General features: G+C 40.7%; 3 protein-coding genes across 5 annotated transcripts in view; 2 read left to right on the forward strand and 1 right to left on the reverse strand.

Moving 5' to 3' along the window:
* The window catches only part of LOC115765657, a 64,206-nt gene extending 56,641 nt beyond the window's left edge, over positions 1-7,565 (forward strand). For all 3 annotated transcript variants that reach the window (XM_030709315.1, XM_030709314.1, XM_030709316.1), the window contains 4 exons: positions 6,248-6,410; positions 6,483-6,659; positions 6,719-6,833; positions 7,429-7,565. In XM_030709315.1, coding sequence (XP_030565175.1) covers positions 6,341-6,410; positions 6,483-6,659; positions 6,719-6,833; positions 7,429-7,549 — 483 coding nt within the window. In that variant the 5' untranslated portion in view covers positions 6,248-6,340 and the 3' untranslated portion in view covers positions 7,550-7,565. The remainder of the gene's footprint in view (positions 1-6,247; positions 6,411-6,482; positions 6,660-6,718; positions 6,834-7,428) is intronic.
* Positions 7,566-8,383: 818 nt separating this feature from the next.
* Positions 8,384-11,633, reverse strand: LOC115765656 (protein HGH1 homolog). Its single transcript, XM_030709313.1, has 6 exons — positions 11,484-11,633; positions 11,202-11,389; positions 10,653-11,147; positions 10,381-10,598; positions 10,210-10,322; positions 8,384-8,463 (listed from the first exon to the last, which is right to left on the reverse strand). The coding sequence occupies exons 1-5, from the start codon at positions 11,566-11,568 to the stop codon at positions 10,211-10,213; spliced, it is 1,098 nt and encodes a 365-aa protein (XP_030565173.1). The 5' UTR covers positions 11,569-11,633; the 3' UTR covers positions 8,384-8,463; position 10,210.
* Positions 8,496-9,797, forward strand: LOC115765658 (natterin-3). Its single transcript, XM_030709317.1, has 2 exons — positions 8,496-8,577; positions 8,641-9,797. Exons 1-2 carry the CDS (start codon positions 8,571-8,573, stop codon positions 9,072-9,074), a joined length of 441 nt encoding a protein of 146 aa, XP_030565177.1. The 5' UTR covers positions 8,496-8,570; the 3' UTR covers positions 9,075-9,797.
* Positions 11,634-17,329: the final 5,696 nt, after the last annotated feature.

A 17,329-nucleotide genomic window follows, 5' to 3' on the forward strand; every position in this document is an offset into this window, starting at 1 on the left:
ATATTTATCTTAACCCTTTCAGCAACTATTTTCCATTTAGTCCCAAGTAATCCACTTTAAGCGGTGCAAGTATTCTTGTTGTATCCATTTAGTTGTTTTAGTCGCATTTAATTGTAATTAAAAATCGATTTCTGGACTCTGCAGAATGTGCAAGGACATTGTTCCCATTTTTCCCTCCCTTGGAAATCCCCATTTAAAGAATTAAACAAAATTTGCAAGCATAATGTTATTAATTAGAAGAAACCCCCAAGCTCAATCCTCTTTCATTCTCATTCCCATTTTCATTCGCTTTCTCATTCTTTCTTAGAGCTAGCCCTTTCGGGTATTATGTCAATTAGCTGCAAGCCGCAGCTAGAAGCACGTAAGCGAAACCTGGACAATCCATTCCGAACATCTTAGCGTGCCGCGCACGTCGCTCAGGGATGCCCCTCCCTTCTATCAATTCTCCACTCATTTACCTTGTTAACAACGCGATAAAACTGTAAAGTGAAGCCAATTCATTAATTAAGCTGGGCATCGGACTGGAGCAGCAGGAGGATACCCACACAATTAGATGAAACGTGAGCTGACCAGGAAGCAAGAGGATGGGAAGGTGGAGGCACCCAAACATTGAGTTACCTTTGTTTTGCTGTTTGCCTGTCTCACCTGTCCTGAAATTGGCATCATGAACCTGAATTTTCCTGGGAAACCTCTTTGTAGTTCACCCAACGAAAAGTGAGCAACCTCGTTGGCTATTGAACCGTTCGAACATCAGAGCCTGGGGCAGAGGAGTAGATGAGGATTCACGGGGATTCAAGAAGTGGCATTCACCGTGTCTCATTGAGTGGCAAACGCGCTTACAGCTGAGAGGGGTGGCTTTTGTAGTTGTTGCTTTGTCAGTTGGCATATTGCGGTCGAGTGTCATCGAACATAGAATAGCTGAGAGCCGACACACACACACTCCCATTGACACTGACAAGCACATACTCATAGCTGTTGGTGTCAATGGCAAAAGATAAGATGCCCCATCGTGCAGCCAGTTTGTCACATCATTAGGTCCTTAATTAGCTCAGCCAGCAGCTGCTGCACTCTAAAGGGGATAGAGGGTAGAGGAGAATACGTCTTGTCTGTTTTGCATATAGTTTAAGCAGCAGACAAATATCCTGATGTGCTTACTACCATATATTCACACTTCCCCTACCCCACACAAGCTATTGAGTGCAGTCTTAGCCTTTCTTATCCTGCCGCCTTCCATTTGAGTGGAACTGTACCAAAATGAGCGAAGGATTCTAAGTGCAAATGGGAACTGGCCTAGGTTCAATGCGTCTGTAATCCCCATCAAAGGAGAATAAAGAAAAAAGTGTTGCAGTTTGTTGCATGTTGAAGTGGGAGAAAGGCATTTACTTTAAATTGATGTTGAGTAAATGGATAACAACCAACTAACACTGAATTGTCTGCATACTATTGTCTAACCGAATCCAATTTCCAATCATCTCCACATTCACTAACTATTAAATTACTTTACAATAATTTCCCTGACCATGGATAAGCGCCCATGGTTTGCCTGACAACATTTCCATACCAATTAGTGCAGCATGCAGCAAAATTTGACTATCGCAGTGGCTACGGGTGAGCGTGGCCAGGGCATAACTGGAATGTTTTGAGGTTGCAATCGCGGATTTGCCAACTGCCCACATGTCGCATTGTTGATTTACGGCCACATCCGAAGAGCAGACAGCAGAGAGAATGGAGTGCGTGCCTCGAGGGAACCACAAATGCCGCATATCTGTGCTGCAGTTGCATTGCTGGTGGCTTGGCGGTTGCCTGTGGTGGTTACCTGCTGGCTGCATTCCTGTTGACACCCACACAAATAGTTCACGCTCGGCAGGAAAGTGCCCAATTGGGGATTATGCTGATTTAATGACCACGAGCCGCATATGAAGCGTGTTCAAATTGGCATCTGGCATTTGGAGACCCAATTCAGAGCCACAATGATTGAAAAAATTGGCTTAAGTGCTTAACTAATGGTAAGCATGGCAATAAGCCGGTTCACAAACATGCTCCCACATGCACATTCACATGCACAGGCGAAAACTAAGTTTGGTCGACGTGATGACCCTGACATAAATCTCCTGCCATTTGGGCAGAAAGGAGTTGCTTGCGTGAGCTTCCAACATTTTTAGAGTGTGCTTCCATTAAACGTTTTCCGTTAAAGGCCCTCAGAGCACGGTTCATAAATAAAGACAGAAATAGTTAGAAGTAAGCAGGAGACAGTTAATTGGTTTTTAAAGGGAAACAAAAAAAGGTTAACTATGAGAGAGAAGCATTATATAAAGTTAGAGATAATAATATGTGTTGCTTGTAGGATTCCGTTTCCATAGCAACCTTTAAAAATAATTTTCTTGGAAATAATTCCATTTGAGAGCTTTAATTGAATTACATAAAGGTTTTTTTTTCACAATTCACAATATTTAAATAAACATAAAATGTCGACTCTGAAAATTTTTTTAATTTACATTGCAGCTTTTTGCTTACTTTGTCATAATTCAAACAAATTAAAAGTAATTGAGCAAACATTTGACGCATTTTAATTAAACAATGCAAGTGCAACACTGAATAACAGACTGAATAACTCTGAACTAGTGAGTGTCACATTTTATATCAGAACAATTACACACACAGAGGGTGCCAACTAACGACGAATCGCAGCTGTAAATTGCAAATGCAATTCACGGTTTTCCCCATTTTCCAACCACAACAAAATGTCCACTTAAAGTTGCAGTTATGCAAATGCATTTAGCCCTTTTATGTGTGCGTCCACGTGTAATTGTGTGCAAGAGTGTTCCTGTGTGTGAGTGTGTGCTATGCGTGAAATTTATTTTTCTCTCAATGACAACGCGTGACCAGCAGAGCAAATTAAAGGTGTCTGGCTGGACTGGGCAAATATTTGAAAATTGTAATCTAACTGAAAAAAAAGTATGTAACAAAGTCGGTTTCTAATTTGGGCCAGCAAAAAGTGGTTACTTTATTTTTGCGCAAAACCATAAGTAAAAGTTTCTTCTGGCTAAAAGCTTTCGAGACAATGTGAATTTAATAATTGGCCATTTCCACAAGAAGTTTGGCATCTAGCTGTTTGAGCTGCTCTTTTTGCTTGTTTATTTTAAATTTATTTAAAGTTAATTTGACAGAAATTGAAATTCTGCAGGGCAAGTTTGGGGACTATTAAAAAAGAGCAAGAACAACTTTGCAAGTTTGGTTGAAATTTGAAACTGAGCAGCAAAATGGACGCAATATGGCATTTACTTCCAGGCCATTAAGGCACAGTGACACACGCGGATGTTGAAAAGGCCACAGGGGTCATGGGGAAGGGAGACCTTTGTCTAAACTTTGGGCCTGAATTTGCTTGTTGCCATTGTATTGACTTTTTTGTCACCTCTGCCACTGTGACCCTTGTCAGCTGTTCTCCGTGGGACTGGGAGAGAGAGGGGGCGATAACTGTGCCGATAATATCGGGCTTGCGATGTGCTTAATCACGGGCCTTCGACTGCAGGCGAGCAGATCGAATTCAAGCAAAAGCCTCCTTATGCGCAGATTATCATTGTCAAAGCCAAAATCATAATAAATCATTCGTTTTCAGCAGTGGCGACAAACAAAGCAAGTTCCTTGTCTTTAGAAAGTTTCCAAGAAGCCTGCACTTGAAGATTTGCTAACTTGCAGTTCCTCCTTATTATATTCTATCTTGTACTAACTAACAAGCACATAAACCGAGTTATAGCAGCATTTTTTCTGCAGGTGCTCAGCAAATCTCAACCTGCATCTATAAATAAGCTCGCACTCGGCATAGGCCTGAATCGCCAACAAGCCCCATTGCAAAAATATCAGGAAATAAATGAGAGGATTGCTTAGGGTTAGCTGGTCCGGGGTTTTATTAATCTGACTTATGCTTTTTGGGTAGCTTTGTCATTTTTCACTTTTAATGTGCGCCACGGGACAGGCAAAGTTGGCTCCCACATCAACCAGATAAGAAAGAAAAAAAGACCAAAATTTACCATTACTGGCATTTAAGATTTCAGATGTTAAATAAACTCTGTGAATAATACATCAAATTGAGTTGCCATTGAGAAATTAAGGGAAACGAAGCAAACACTTTTCCACTCTTACACGCTGGCCAACTTTCTGCTTTGTCATAAGCATTGATACGGCAGCTCGTCCGTAGCCTGGCCATAAAGGTAGCCACAAAATTTAATTAGTCCTGGCACAAACACACACATACAAGAGGAACAACTTCTACTACTTAGGCTACAACAAACAAGCACATTGACGGTCGTTAAAAGAGGACAATGACAACGAGGACAACTACCGAGCTGACAGTCGCCACGATGCGAGAGACACTGACGTTTTATATATTTATGAGCTTCAGAGAGAACTACAACAATAAGTCGACCAATAGCAACAACACAATGCACAAAAGGTAAACTTCATTTTGTCAATGAACAGAAGACAATCAAAAGGCAGAGGCGAGAACTATTGTGTGGGTGTGTGTGTGTGTGGAGGGCGCGTCGTATAGCGTTTGCTGACTTCCGTTTCCGTCAACATTGGAAACGTTAACGGTGTAAGTCAGCCAAGACGAGTCAGACAGTCTGTCCGGCAGTTAGTCTGGTTAGTGGCTAATTTGCAAATAGAATTGAGGCATTTAAGAGAAAGAAGTTCTAAGGCGAGCAGCTTTTTCACTTTAATTAAATCTTGCTCCTTTGCCTGCTGGCGCAGGTGGAAACATTAGCAGAACACTTTAACTATGCAAAAGGAATTGTTATTTCACAGAAGCATTCGTTTGCTATTTGCTTCGAAAGCCTACCTGTATATAAAGCGATTATAAAGTCTTATGGTCGGTAGGCAGATTAGACATATTGTAATTATTTATCGTGTCAATTATGTTGCGTTACCTTATTTTGCATTTACCTGTTTACCATAGCCCAATAGTTAACAACAAAGATATATGCACACAATTTGCTCAGAATAACGAGGCGTATGATTAATGCAAGCAATTGCGGCGAAAACATTAAGCAAACGACCGGTAAACCAAACAGATTTTCATGTTTTCAGTCACTCAACCTGTCAGTCAGTAGCTATGATTGTAGATGAGCTTGCTTAGGCTTTTATGTTTTTATTGGCTGCAAAATTGAATTCTGTTGAAGTATAAAATGCATGGCAACCGCTGCCTTTCAGTGGTATTCATGGCCACATCCGAATGGTTTGAGCAATGGCCATCGATGGGCCGGCAGCGTGTTTACTCTATAAATATTTGATTTAGTTGCTGCTGCGTCGTTTGTTTTCATAGGCCAAAGCCATATCCCTCCAGTGATTTCACGCGGACATAAATCGCATTTGCCTGTGATATATCAAGGCAGGCAATTAAATTTGATTGACTGGCAAAGGACGATGCATGCGTTGAGTTTCTTCTTTGGCAGCAATCCTATGAAAATTAATTAATATGTTTGCTGAATATATGAGTATACAGTTAGATTTGTTGGATCGTTTCTGATCCCCACTTGCAGTCACATAAATTATGAGCTTATGGATTAACTACAGTTCTTGGCAGGTTGCTGCTCGTAAGTCGAAGTCATTTGTCATTTGTTATAATTTGCGATTTCGTAGGAAGAGAAAATTTCTCAAGCCAGCTGCCTTCGGCCGTTAAACTGCCAGCAATAACAACTGCCAACAACAAGAACACCCATTAACATCAACTATAAAAAAAAATAAAAGATGGCGCACATTCGACATGAAAATCGACTGGAAAGCAATTATTTACACTCCGGCAATAAAAAATATGCCACAAGCTGCGCCGGCACCACGCCCATAACGCCGCCTCTTATCCCGCCAAAGTTGAGACCACGCAAAAAAGCTGAACAAAAAATGTGTCAAAAATTGGTGTTGTAAAATTTATTACCTTTCCTTTTGGCTGCGCCTCTTCTTCTGTGGAATTGAGTTTCGCGTGTCCCGACGAGATTTTTATGGCCCCGCATGAAATTAAAAAGGGGAACTTTTGATTTTTACAACCTTGACGCTTTTAAGCATTGAGTTTTCAAAACCAAATCTGAAGGCTTAACTCATGAATAGGCCAGGGCTGTGCACAAAATCTAATTATGAAAATGGAAAATACTCAAAGCCCGCATACGCCAAGGTCGTGATTTTGACATTTTCAATTTGTTGGCCATCAACAGAATACGCATAATCAATCAGTCATAAAAGATTTTTTCCTTGCTTTCAGGCTGAAAATGTTGCAACGCCCGCATTGGCATTTGGCCACATAACGCTACCCCCATTCAGCATCCTGTGAGTCCGAGAGTTGAGTGTTTAAAGCATGGCGACGGCCACATCAATGGAACTCATCAGCTGCCTGGTGCTGCTGCTCGGCCTGCTTATCCACAGCGGTAAGCAAGTCGACTCTGCTGATGTCCTTCTGAAGCCCTGACCTAACGAATTCCATTTTATTCTCTCGACAGGCTACTGCATAGACTGCTTCAAGTGCGTTTCGTATAACGGCGCCAATAGAGCGTGCGATGATCCGTTTCATAATAATTATTCCACCGCCATACTCGAGTCGCCCTGTATGGGCGGTCGCAAGGGTCGCGATGGCCTCTTCCCCGCAACGGCCTGCATTAAAATCGCCGGCTATTATGGTGAGTGATAGTGCAGAGAATGGATGGATAATATGATTAAATTGCAATCGCAATTGCAGATGACACCGGTGAGACGATAACAGTGCGAGGCTGCGCCCTGGACAGTGGCACACTCACAACAGACACGGAGCTCATAAGAATGTCGCATTGTGGTAAATTCTACTATGACAACAGGTGCGTGACCCAACCAAGCATATCTTTTATTTTATGGCGTGCATGAGCTTTATTACCTGATTTACACAGCTCCCTTATTAGGGCAATAAACTGCGTACTTTGAATTTGTAATATTTTATGAACTGATAGAATTACCTGATGCGCATTAAGGCAATCTTTTCCTTGATCCCTCAACCGATATGAAACATGTACTGGCTAACATTACATTTAGATTATGTTAAAGAATCGCTTTTACTGACAGATAGGTTGCAATATTCATTGCTAGTGCACAGTTCATGCTGCATACTCACCACACTTTTACATAAGAATATGGCAAATGCCATTTTGTATAGTTATCCAACATAACGCACAATGTTAAATGATGATAATTTGTTTAATGCCTTGTGCTCCTTATGTGCACAAGTATAATAAACCTCATGATTAAGCTGGCGCACAGTGTCGTTTGGAAATATTTCGTGTTCCCTGACGTATATTAAATAGCCTGCAACAAAATTCATATGTTACCTTTGTGTTGAACATTCTGACACTAATATATTCCCATTGTCGGAGCCATAACTTAACATTATCTGCGCTACCCATCTTCTGTTTCTTTTAGATACGTACACGGCTGTCTTCAGAGCTGCAGTGATGCGGATGCCTGCAATGGCAGCCACCCAAAGGACGTCGAATCCGTGCTACTTAGCATCGCCCTGCTGCTCTTGGGGGCTGCAAGGTAGCAGTAAGAGCAGCAACTGGAGGAACAACAAAAACAAAAGTAGCTTGCATCCCATGAATAATGAGGGGATTTAGCTAAACTGGATGTGAAAAAGCATTTAAGATAATCCAGCTGCGCGAAATATTTGTACACAATTCATTCGATGTTCTATCTCTATCTCTTTCACCAGCTATTGTGTGTCCCGACTTCCCTCTCTCACTCTTTCAGTGTCTACAATTGCACATAATAGTAATTGCACACAAGGATAAAACAGGATAACTCGGCAAAAAAAAAAAAAACAAAACAAAACAAAGCGAACGTATTTATATGGAATTCATCAAGCAATTATGTGATTTATAAATGAATATTTAACAATAATTGATGAAAAATGAACAAAATTTAAACTAAATTTAAACTATTTACTATTTTTAAAAAACGCAAAGCGCTGCTAGGCAATTATCGAGTCAAAATCAAAGCTAGACAAAACGAGAATTCAAATTCAATTGCAATTATTTTTAGCGATTAGGTACATACATATTTACATTTTTACTTACAAACTCACCTGTGTATTGATCGACTATTGTAAATAGATTTATTAATTTGTTAGAAACTGCTGAATTTTAGGCGACAATTATTTAAAAGCTACGGGAATGTATGAATGTTATAAATTAGCGGCCATATAGAAAGAGTTGACGATTGTAGAAAACTGCGAAACAAGCTGTAAACGAATATAAACAACTATATTTAATTTCAATTATTTAAACGGAAATCAATTTTATAATTAATTTAAGTATGATTAATGTTGATTTCCTTACTGTAGCCAAGCGTAGCATAAATCGTATTGCACAGGTAAACCAACCACATCTGCGACTGTGATAAAGAGCTTGATTCATCAGCTGATTACCGGCTGGGCTATCGCACCAGAGTCTACAACAACTAGAAAGATAAGCTTTTATCAATGGTATTACCAATTCTAGAAAAAGTTCCATAAGCAATATTGACTGTCTGACAAGCGCATAGTTCCCATTTGAAAGTCGAACAGAATGTCTGGTAAGCAACGGGGCACAAATTGATAGTCGGTAAAGAACTAACGCTTTCATTAATCCTTTGCAGTCCATAGTTGGTTACACTATAGCCACGGCTCTTTGCCGCAAGACGCCGTTGCTGCTGGTCATGACTCCGATGGCGATACCATATTTATCGGGCGTGCCTTCTACAACAACGACATGCTGCCAGCAAAGATCATACCAAACAAGGGCAAGGCCTACGTGGCCTATGCCGGCCAGGAGGTAGAGCTGGAGAACTATGAAGTGCTAAGTGGTCACAACTACGTGTGGTTACCCGGTGCAAATGGCGAAGTGCCCATCGGTGCCGTTCCAGTGGGTCGCAATGTGGATGGCGAGGAATTGTATGCCGGGCGCGGCTACCATGCCGGCAGCCTAACAGTGGGCAAGGTACATCCCTCACATGGCTGTCTGTACATACCCTACGACTCGGAGGAGGTCAAGATCTTTGAGTACGAGGTACTGTCGCGCCTCATGCGATAGGCGTTTGTTAACAAATGTTTTTACATAGGTAGATTTTGTACAATAAACTGAAACTTTTATAGAATCTTTACTACCGCCTTATCTCTAACTCAATTAAACTGGCTAAGTTACCTACTGTTCAATCTATTTATAGTTAGTGCAATATGCCGTCATTTGTCGCATTGTATGATCTTTATGATGAACCTCCACTGTTCGCAGCTCTATTTAAAATTAGTTAACTCAAACCTGGCCCGCAATGAAAAAAATGTAGTACGACATCAGTTCTTAGTTAACAAATAAAACGAATTATATAAGAATTAATTTTACAACATGCTAAATTACATTAAGCCTAAACTTTTAATTAAAAAGTCTAACTAAAATTTACGAACTCAAATGAAAAACCAATAGGACCAAGCTAAATCTATGTGCAAAGCTTAAGAAAACATCAATAGCATTTTATAAATGAGAATTGTTAATAATAATAACCAAACGAATATAATTACGATTTATAGCTAATTTATGTTTACAATTACACTATTCATTTTTACACAAAGCGAGCTTGTAATGGTTTCCGCATTCAAAAGAATAAAATCTAATGTAAAAAATGCAAAGTAAAAAGATTACACACCCTTTTTGATAAGATAACAAAATTTTGCTGAACTCGCTTGCTTGCAATGCAACAAAAGTATTTAATCAAAAGCAAAAGTTTAAATAAATCAAGCACCTGATTGGCTAGCAATTGAAATAATAAAATTCTTCAACACAGTTCACATATACAATTATAAAAAAATATAACTAAAAGTAAAGAACGACCAAACAAAGTGTATAATATATAACGTTGAAAGTTTCATGGCAAAACATTGCTAAACATTTTTGAATGCAAATGTATTTAGCACCTAAGAAGTTTATATTTATATTTAAGCGCAAGCGGAAAACTAGATAACGCAGCTACTAAAACTAATCAAATTGAAATAAAATTGTTTCTTTTGCATTTAAATGCAGGCGTACAACTTTTTCTGGCGCTAAGATAGAAAATACAAATACATGTGAACTACAAAAATTTCTAAATAAATCCGCATATATATATATATATATATATATATATATTGAAATTTAAATATTTTATACGTGTTTAAATAAGTCTATTCATATTTACATTAATCTAAAAGACTCTTGACATACGCGGCATCCTCCTGAATAAACTTATCGGCCTGCTCTGCAGGCACTTCCACGCTTTTATAATTGTCTAAGCCAATTTCATCCTCTTTTCTGTGAACAAAATGCAATTTTAATATGAAAAATGTAATCTACCCAAAATCGAACTTACTTGATTAGAATATCTACCACGTTCTCACAGGCCAGCAGACATTCGCTGTCTCGTCCCACTTTCGCCTCCCATTTGTGGTACTCTCGCAGTATTTCATAGACGCCTTTGGCGCGCAGCACCTCGCGGCATCGTCGCGTGGCGCATAGTTGCAGCAGGCACTCCAACAGCATTTTGCGCAGGTCCGGATCTGTTTCACGAGTCTTGCTCTCGGGCAGATACTGAGAAAATGTTGCATACTACACATAAAATCCGGCATTTGATGAGCTACTCACCTGCAGCTCAATGGGCAGCTTTTCATTGTCTTCATCGCTGAACTCTTCGGGTCCGCACAGTGGCTGCAGTATGGCAACCAATATGTCATCCTGCTCATTCAATATGACATCATGATACACGGCATCAAAGCATATGTTTTTGATGATGCCAATAGTGCCACCGCGGCGCACTACGCTCTCCTCAAATGAGGCAAAGGGCAGTAGCTTCTCCAGCAGCTGGTACTTTGGCTGGCAACACAGCTCTCGCCCGCGAGGCACTTGAGTAAGATTACAAAATATGGGCGCCAAATAGTGGAGCTTGGATTTTTTCTTATTATAATCCAGCTTGGCAAAGGCTTTTGCCAGTTTGGGCAGCGTCGGTTCCAATGTGTCCAGTATGACATGCACCAGCGACTCGACGCGCGTTAAGTTGCTGAGAACCATGCTCCAGGCATCGGCAAGCTCCGCCTGCTCGTCGCATATCTGCTTGGCGGCCACGCCCACTATGTCAAAGCTCTGTCAATTAAAATGATTAGTGCGTGGTATGGCTATCAGCGTGCCTCAACTTACGGGCTGTACTTGTTTCGCCAATTCGAAGACTCTGATTGCGCCGGCTTCTTCCGCCGTTAGATTTATCAGACTGAGGACTGCATCCTTCGCAACTGTCGAATTGGCATCAAACGTTAGTCCGAAAATGGCCATTAACATATCGTCTAGCGAGAGTATTGCATCTTTTCCCTCTGTACTGCCAGTTAGACCTATTCAAATATCAAATATTCACAGCATATAAAGATGCACACAAATCTTTTAGGGAGCGGAGCACGTGTTGCGTTGGCTGCCACATTCACCTACTTAGCACATGTGTTAAAGCAACTGCTTTCAGATCCAGGCGCTGATTGGGCTGCATGAATTGTATTAGTTCTTTTACATTATCCATAGTTTGTATTTATTGTCAATTGTTTTATTTAATAATTTGTATACTTTTAATGCGTGCTCAGTGTGACCGTTAGCGGCAACCTTTAAAATGCCGTAGTATGCTCTTATTCTGTTAAGTGGTGGAGCTGTATGTTATCGTTAATTATTATGTTACGTGGTGGAGTTTTCGTATGCTACAGAAATTTTCTGTTAAACGGTGGAGTTTCTGGTAAATGAAGGAGTTATATTTCGTTTCTGTTAAACGGTGGAGTTTCTTATAAATTGAAGAGTTGGTCTAATTGCTAGATATAATTATTGGACTTGCGATCCTCGAGGAGAGTCGAAATACATCGGCATATAAAGCATAAAATACCCAGAAATAAGAACTGCTCAAAATTAAGTTCTTATAAAATAAGATTTAGGTCAACAACTAAAGTATTCGAAATAATTGTTTAACTTGCATGACGTTATTTCCATTCACAATGGAATAGTATGTTAGCTGGTGGAATGCTCTGTTATTTGAATGTAGCGTTCACGACTGAATGACGTAAAGCTCATTGCTATGATAAAATCATGCCTGCAAGCCTCTTACGCTAAAAATCTAAGGGGTTTATTCAAATATTTATATTTTATATTAAAAATTAATAATAATCAAATAATAATAATCAACGGTCTTAAGCGGAAGTCTTTATGTAAGAAACTTCAATCAGTATATTTATAGGCTTTCAATTGTTTATTTGAGCTTGAAGGAAAAGTATATTTTCCAAATTCCTCGGATTGCTTTATTAAGTGGTTCCCTTAAAAGTGTGAACTTTTAAGATACAAAATTACATGGCTCAGAAGTCTAACAAAATACTTTAACTTATGTAAAGATAAAAACAATTTTGCTAATGCAAATCAAAGAAATGCTCACTTGGTTCGAATTGAATTTAAACTTTTGCGATTTCATTGCAAAGAGCTGCGACAACGATACGAGCCGAAGTCCTCACAGCTGCGAAAGGATCAACAATTGCAATTGAGAAAGGATTCGGCAAAAGAGTTTTGTTCGCCTTTGGATTCGCTGAATGAATCCCCGAAGCGGCTTTATGCGCAAAACTTTTGCTTGTTATTTTTAATGCCCGGCAATAATCGTTAAATGTGTCGACTCTGTCCTCGGTGTTGCTGATGCCGCTGCTGCTGCCGCTGCCACCAATGCCAACGTCCCAATTTCTTTTTGGATGCCAGCTCCGCTGCAGTGGCAACGGCAGCTCAGCAGAATACCCTATCCATAAGCTCAGCCCAGCCAGCGTCGAGGGGGCGTGTGATGCTGGCAACTCAACTGAAAATTTCATTTCGTTTCGCAAGAGCTCCGCACCGCAGCATGGAATGGGTGGACCGAAAACTTTTTAGACTTTTTGTCGACTTTTCGCATTTTAAGTTGCGGCCGAGTGGCAAATGCTGGCTCAGCAGGCGCAAAGCGTTGGGGCAGCATTTGCCACTTGGCCGCAGCCTCAGCTCAAAATGAACGCTGCTCGGGCGCACGGCAAAGCTCCAAATGTTAATTTCATAACCCGATTCGTGCACGGCTAACTGTTGTTTTCATTTATTTCCGTTCTATGTAAATTTCATACGCCCACAGGAGCGCCCCTTTTGGGCGTACCACCAGTCAAGCTAAGCGCCAGCCAGGTTGGAGGACGAATTCCGGATGCTAGGAGCATGCGAATCTACCTGTTTGCTTTTGGTGGGCCCAATGGGCCCAGTCGTTGTTATTGTTTTTATAAATATTTAAGAATTCTAATCAAGATTCAGTTGGTTGGACACTCGAGGACAGTCGCTAACGTGAAACGTCCCACCCAACCCGGCGACCCCTTTTCAAATGGCACAGAATGTCGTGTTGATTCTTTTTTGGTGGCATTTTAATGTCCTGCCAAATGTGCAATACAAAATACCAATTAAAGTGATGTCAAGTTCTCTATTAAAGAGTACATTTTTCATAACAGAAAGAATACATAACAATATACCAAGAATCAGTATATAAATATTACAACAAAAGGAAATTATATGAAAGTATTCGCTTAAGTATAGATTGGTCTTACGTACTTAAGATTACAAAATTTGCTAATAAATAATATATGGGATTTAGTGTAAGTAATAAGAACAGAAAGATAGACACATTTAATTTAACACTCTATTGAATAAATAGTATTTAATTCCGCAAAAAAGTATCCCAAATATAAGGTACAGTTTTCTGGAAGAACTTGTATGAATTCTTAGACACCCGTGGAACAGTCATGCGAACATGAATTTTGACTCACGTGTGGTCCGTCGCTCAATTAAGATAAAAGTCAAAAGCAAACACAACCGCAAATTGGACGAATACGGCAAAAAAAAAAAGAAAGAAAGAAAAGATAAAATGGATTCATGAACAAAAACGCCATTAAAAGGGACGTTGATTGGATTTATGGACACAAAGACTTTAGCGCGTTGGGGAGTGCTGCGACGCAGACAGCGAAGACAAAGAAACCTGTTTTGGGCCACGCCTCCTCCGCCTTTGCAGCCGGCTAAATGCCGTTCGTCGGCTGGACCAATACCAGCGTAGAGTTCGGCCATAACTTTAATTTGTCGTCGGCAGTCGCGGCACACTCAGAGGCGAAAAAGGTCATAATTAACTGGTAACATGCCAGCCAATCCGCAGTGTAATTAATTTTCAGCATTGCAACTTGTCAGCATTGTTGTTGTTGGCTGTTGGTTGTGCTCATTAGTGCGCACTGAACAGGTAACACAGGTAACAGGCGGCTGCTTGGTTATGAAGTTGACATTTAAATTGATTGTCAGCATGGTAGATAAAACTTCTACAAGGGGTCAACATGTTATTCTTAATGTTACATCTGTGTTATGAATTATTAAGCAGACTGACATTAGGTACATCGCGTCGCGCAGTAGAAACAACTGATATGCCAGCTTTATAAAATTGTCAAGTCTACCCGTCTAGAATCAATAGATTTGTGGAAAGTCTTTAAATAATTTGCATGTTCTTCGAATATTAAATACGTAAATGCCAATCCCAGAGACAAAGCGTGCGTTTTAACGATCCCGAGCACGAAAGGCAGGATATGAATACGGTCGTAAAGGTCAAACGTGGGGCACACGACACGCAAGCCAATTGAATGGTAAAATACGGAAAAAGGGGTGTTTGCTTCTCTTCAAGCTTCTGTCTTCTTGGAGTCGTTCATATTTATGCGTTGTAAGGACGTTGGATGTTCGCACATCCTGCGTTGGTACACATGTACGTGTTAATATCCTGCCTGGCACAGAGCTTTGTGCGATGTCGTTGTAAAAATAAAATGCCACTGCAGTTGCCGTTGCCATGAACGGGCTTCGAAACAAGCAGCAGCAACGTGCATCCAACTCGGAATTGCCATTGGATCAGCAGCTGGGGTTGGGCTGAGAGGATGTGTTGCGTATTCATTAAAACTTTATAATCACCAAACATGAACGATACGTGTTTCGATTGCAAAGTGCGTTATAAGCATATATATCAAATAAGACAAGCATTTATCGTGCATTAACTTTTCGTAGATATGGAGTTGTATCTCAGCATATGTGAATGCCGAATATTTGTACATACTGTATGACATTTATCGTATCATTATTAATTGAGTCTTTTGTAATAGGCCGGTAAGTAAATAGAGAGTTAAAATTTCGACCGATGGCAGCTATATGATATAGTGGTCAAAAGATGATGCATATACACGAAGAGCAGCTATGCTCGTTCCCAAGAAACTGATAGTTGCCGAGTTCTTATTAAGATATCGGCTCCAACATAAGTACTGCCTGTAACGAAAAACGTATCTATGCAAAGTTTCAATACGATAGCTTCAAAACTGAGGAACAGACGAACATGATCCCTCTTATTACCCTCTACAAAGGTATGAAAAGTAGACTGAATTTTAAAAATCTTAAATCTTAAAAATAATGAGGAAGTTTTGAGGCTTTTTCTTGAAAGATGAAGAAAATATTGTAATGCAAATCTGAGCAAAAGAGCCAATTCCAAATGGACGCAGACTAAAAATTACAAATATTAAACTTACTTGGGGAACAACTATATTTTATAATTGAAAACGAGACGTTGCGGTCGAATTTTTTCGTCGTCTTCACTTTATTTTTGCACTGTAAAGGGGACTCGAAATAATAATTTCAATTTGCGCATGAATATAGCTTTACTTTTTTTGCCTTTCAAACGAATGCAATTTTAAATTTTCCGTTTCATAATTATATTTATGCAAATGCGCAAATGTGCACACACTTGTGAGCCAGGGCACAAAGTTGAGTTGGCTTGGCATGAATATGTACATATACATATATAAATCCATATATATATATATTGGAGTGTGTGTGCGTGCCTGGCAGCTTCTGGGTAGAATATAATTTTCGTTTTTAATATTCTCTCGCATGCCCGGAGTTTGTACATTAAATTTATTTATTGGCGCAAATATTGGATCGGATGCCGCTGGCTCGTCTCTTATGCCATTTGCATTATGTGCCCCAACGTTGCCAGCACTGCAATACATATGTAGACATGCACATGGACGTATTCATGTAGGATGAGGGCTGCTGTAGGATCTGTGGGCGTATACTAAGTGACAACTTGTGCAAGAGGTCCCACTGAAGTTGTAGATATGACAACTAAAAGTGCTCCGAATACCGTCTTGTATAACAGATGCATGTCTCAGGCCAGAACTTGAATAGACGCAAGCCAGAAGATTCGTGAAGAGCAGCAAATGGCACGGGCTACAGGCGAAACTCCAACTCAAACTCCGCCTGCTGACTTGGCTGTTGGATGGTGCCTGTTGTTTGCTCAAATGGAATTTCCAAAGTCGTTTAGCTCCTTATTTTTCTCGTTTCGCTTTTCTTAAATGCCATTTCTTTCCATTTCATGCGTCCGCATTCAGACAGCTGCCGTTGCCGTTGCTGTTGCCGTTCCCGGAAGCTGCTGTTGCTCCGGGGTGGCTATGCGGAATTCCTGAGTGGAATAACAGCCAAGAGCGAGAGCCACAACATGGCTGCCTGCCGCATGACCCACCCCTTAGTAGCAGTTCCGTGGCCGCTGCCATTTGTTTGCTTTGCCGCATTTCTTGAGCTGCCTCCATGGGCTTGGGCTGCCAACTGTTTCTTCTTCATCACCAGCAACAGCAGCAGCAACAGCAGCACGGCATCCGCAGCAGCAATAGCGTCTTAGGGTCTTCCTCTGGCCCGAAATGCCATTCGAATAGTTTGCTTAGGTTCATTTTCCCTCACCCACAATACCAAGACCTTGGCCAAGCCAGGGACTTGTGCTGGGGTTGGAGCTGGCGCTGGCGCTGGTGATGAGGGTGAGCATGGCCATTGTTGCCAGAGTGTGCGCTCGTAAAGAAGATATATTGCGAAGACGCGCGCGTTTCTTGGTCTTGAGAGGGGGGCGCACGTAGCTGGCAGCAAGTAGCATGCCGCAGCAGATTCCATTTTGCCGGGCTGCGACCCAAGAAAGGAAATTGGGTTTGCTTTTCCATTTCCCGTACCGCCACTTGGCCTCAGAGTTGGCAAGCTACAGCTTACTAAATTGCTTTCGTATGCCCCGACAGGGGCTTGGGGAGCTGGGCTCAAGAAAAATTACTTCGCTTACGCCAAAGCACAAAAACAAAGATTGTATCTGTGTGCGTGCATGTGTATGTGTGTGCGTGGGTGGGTAGATACGAGTATTCCTATATCACATTTCTCACATCTGAGACTAATGCGATTGTATTTTTTGAGAGTTTTTTCTAATT

The sequence above is a fragment of the Drosophila novamexicana genome, unplaced genomic scaffold (genome assembly GCF_003285875.2).
Source record: "Drosophila novamexicana strain 15010-1031.04,08,12 unplaced genomic scaffold, DnovRS2.1 tig00000986-arrow-arrow-pilon, whole genome shotgun sequence".
Classification (NCBI taxonomy): Eukaryota; Metazoa; Arthropoda; class Insecta; order Diptera; family Drosophilidae; genus Drosophila; species Drosophila novamexicana.

Bases quoted from the DNA above. Each gene is read 5' to 3' on its own strand.
- LOC115765656 (XM_030709313.1), bottom strand. From the start codon at position 11,568: ATGGATAATGTAAAAGAACTAATACAATTCATGCAGCCCAATCAGCGC. The intron at 11,390-11,483 runs GTAGGTGAATGT...ATATTTGAATAG, and splicing joins TGCTTTAACACATGTGCTAA to GTCTAACTGGCAGTACAGAG. The intron at 10,599-10,652 runs GTGAGTAGCTCA...ACATTTTCTCAG, and splicing joins AGCTGCCCATTGAGCTGCAG to TATCTGCCCGAGAGCAAGAC.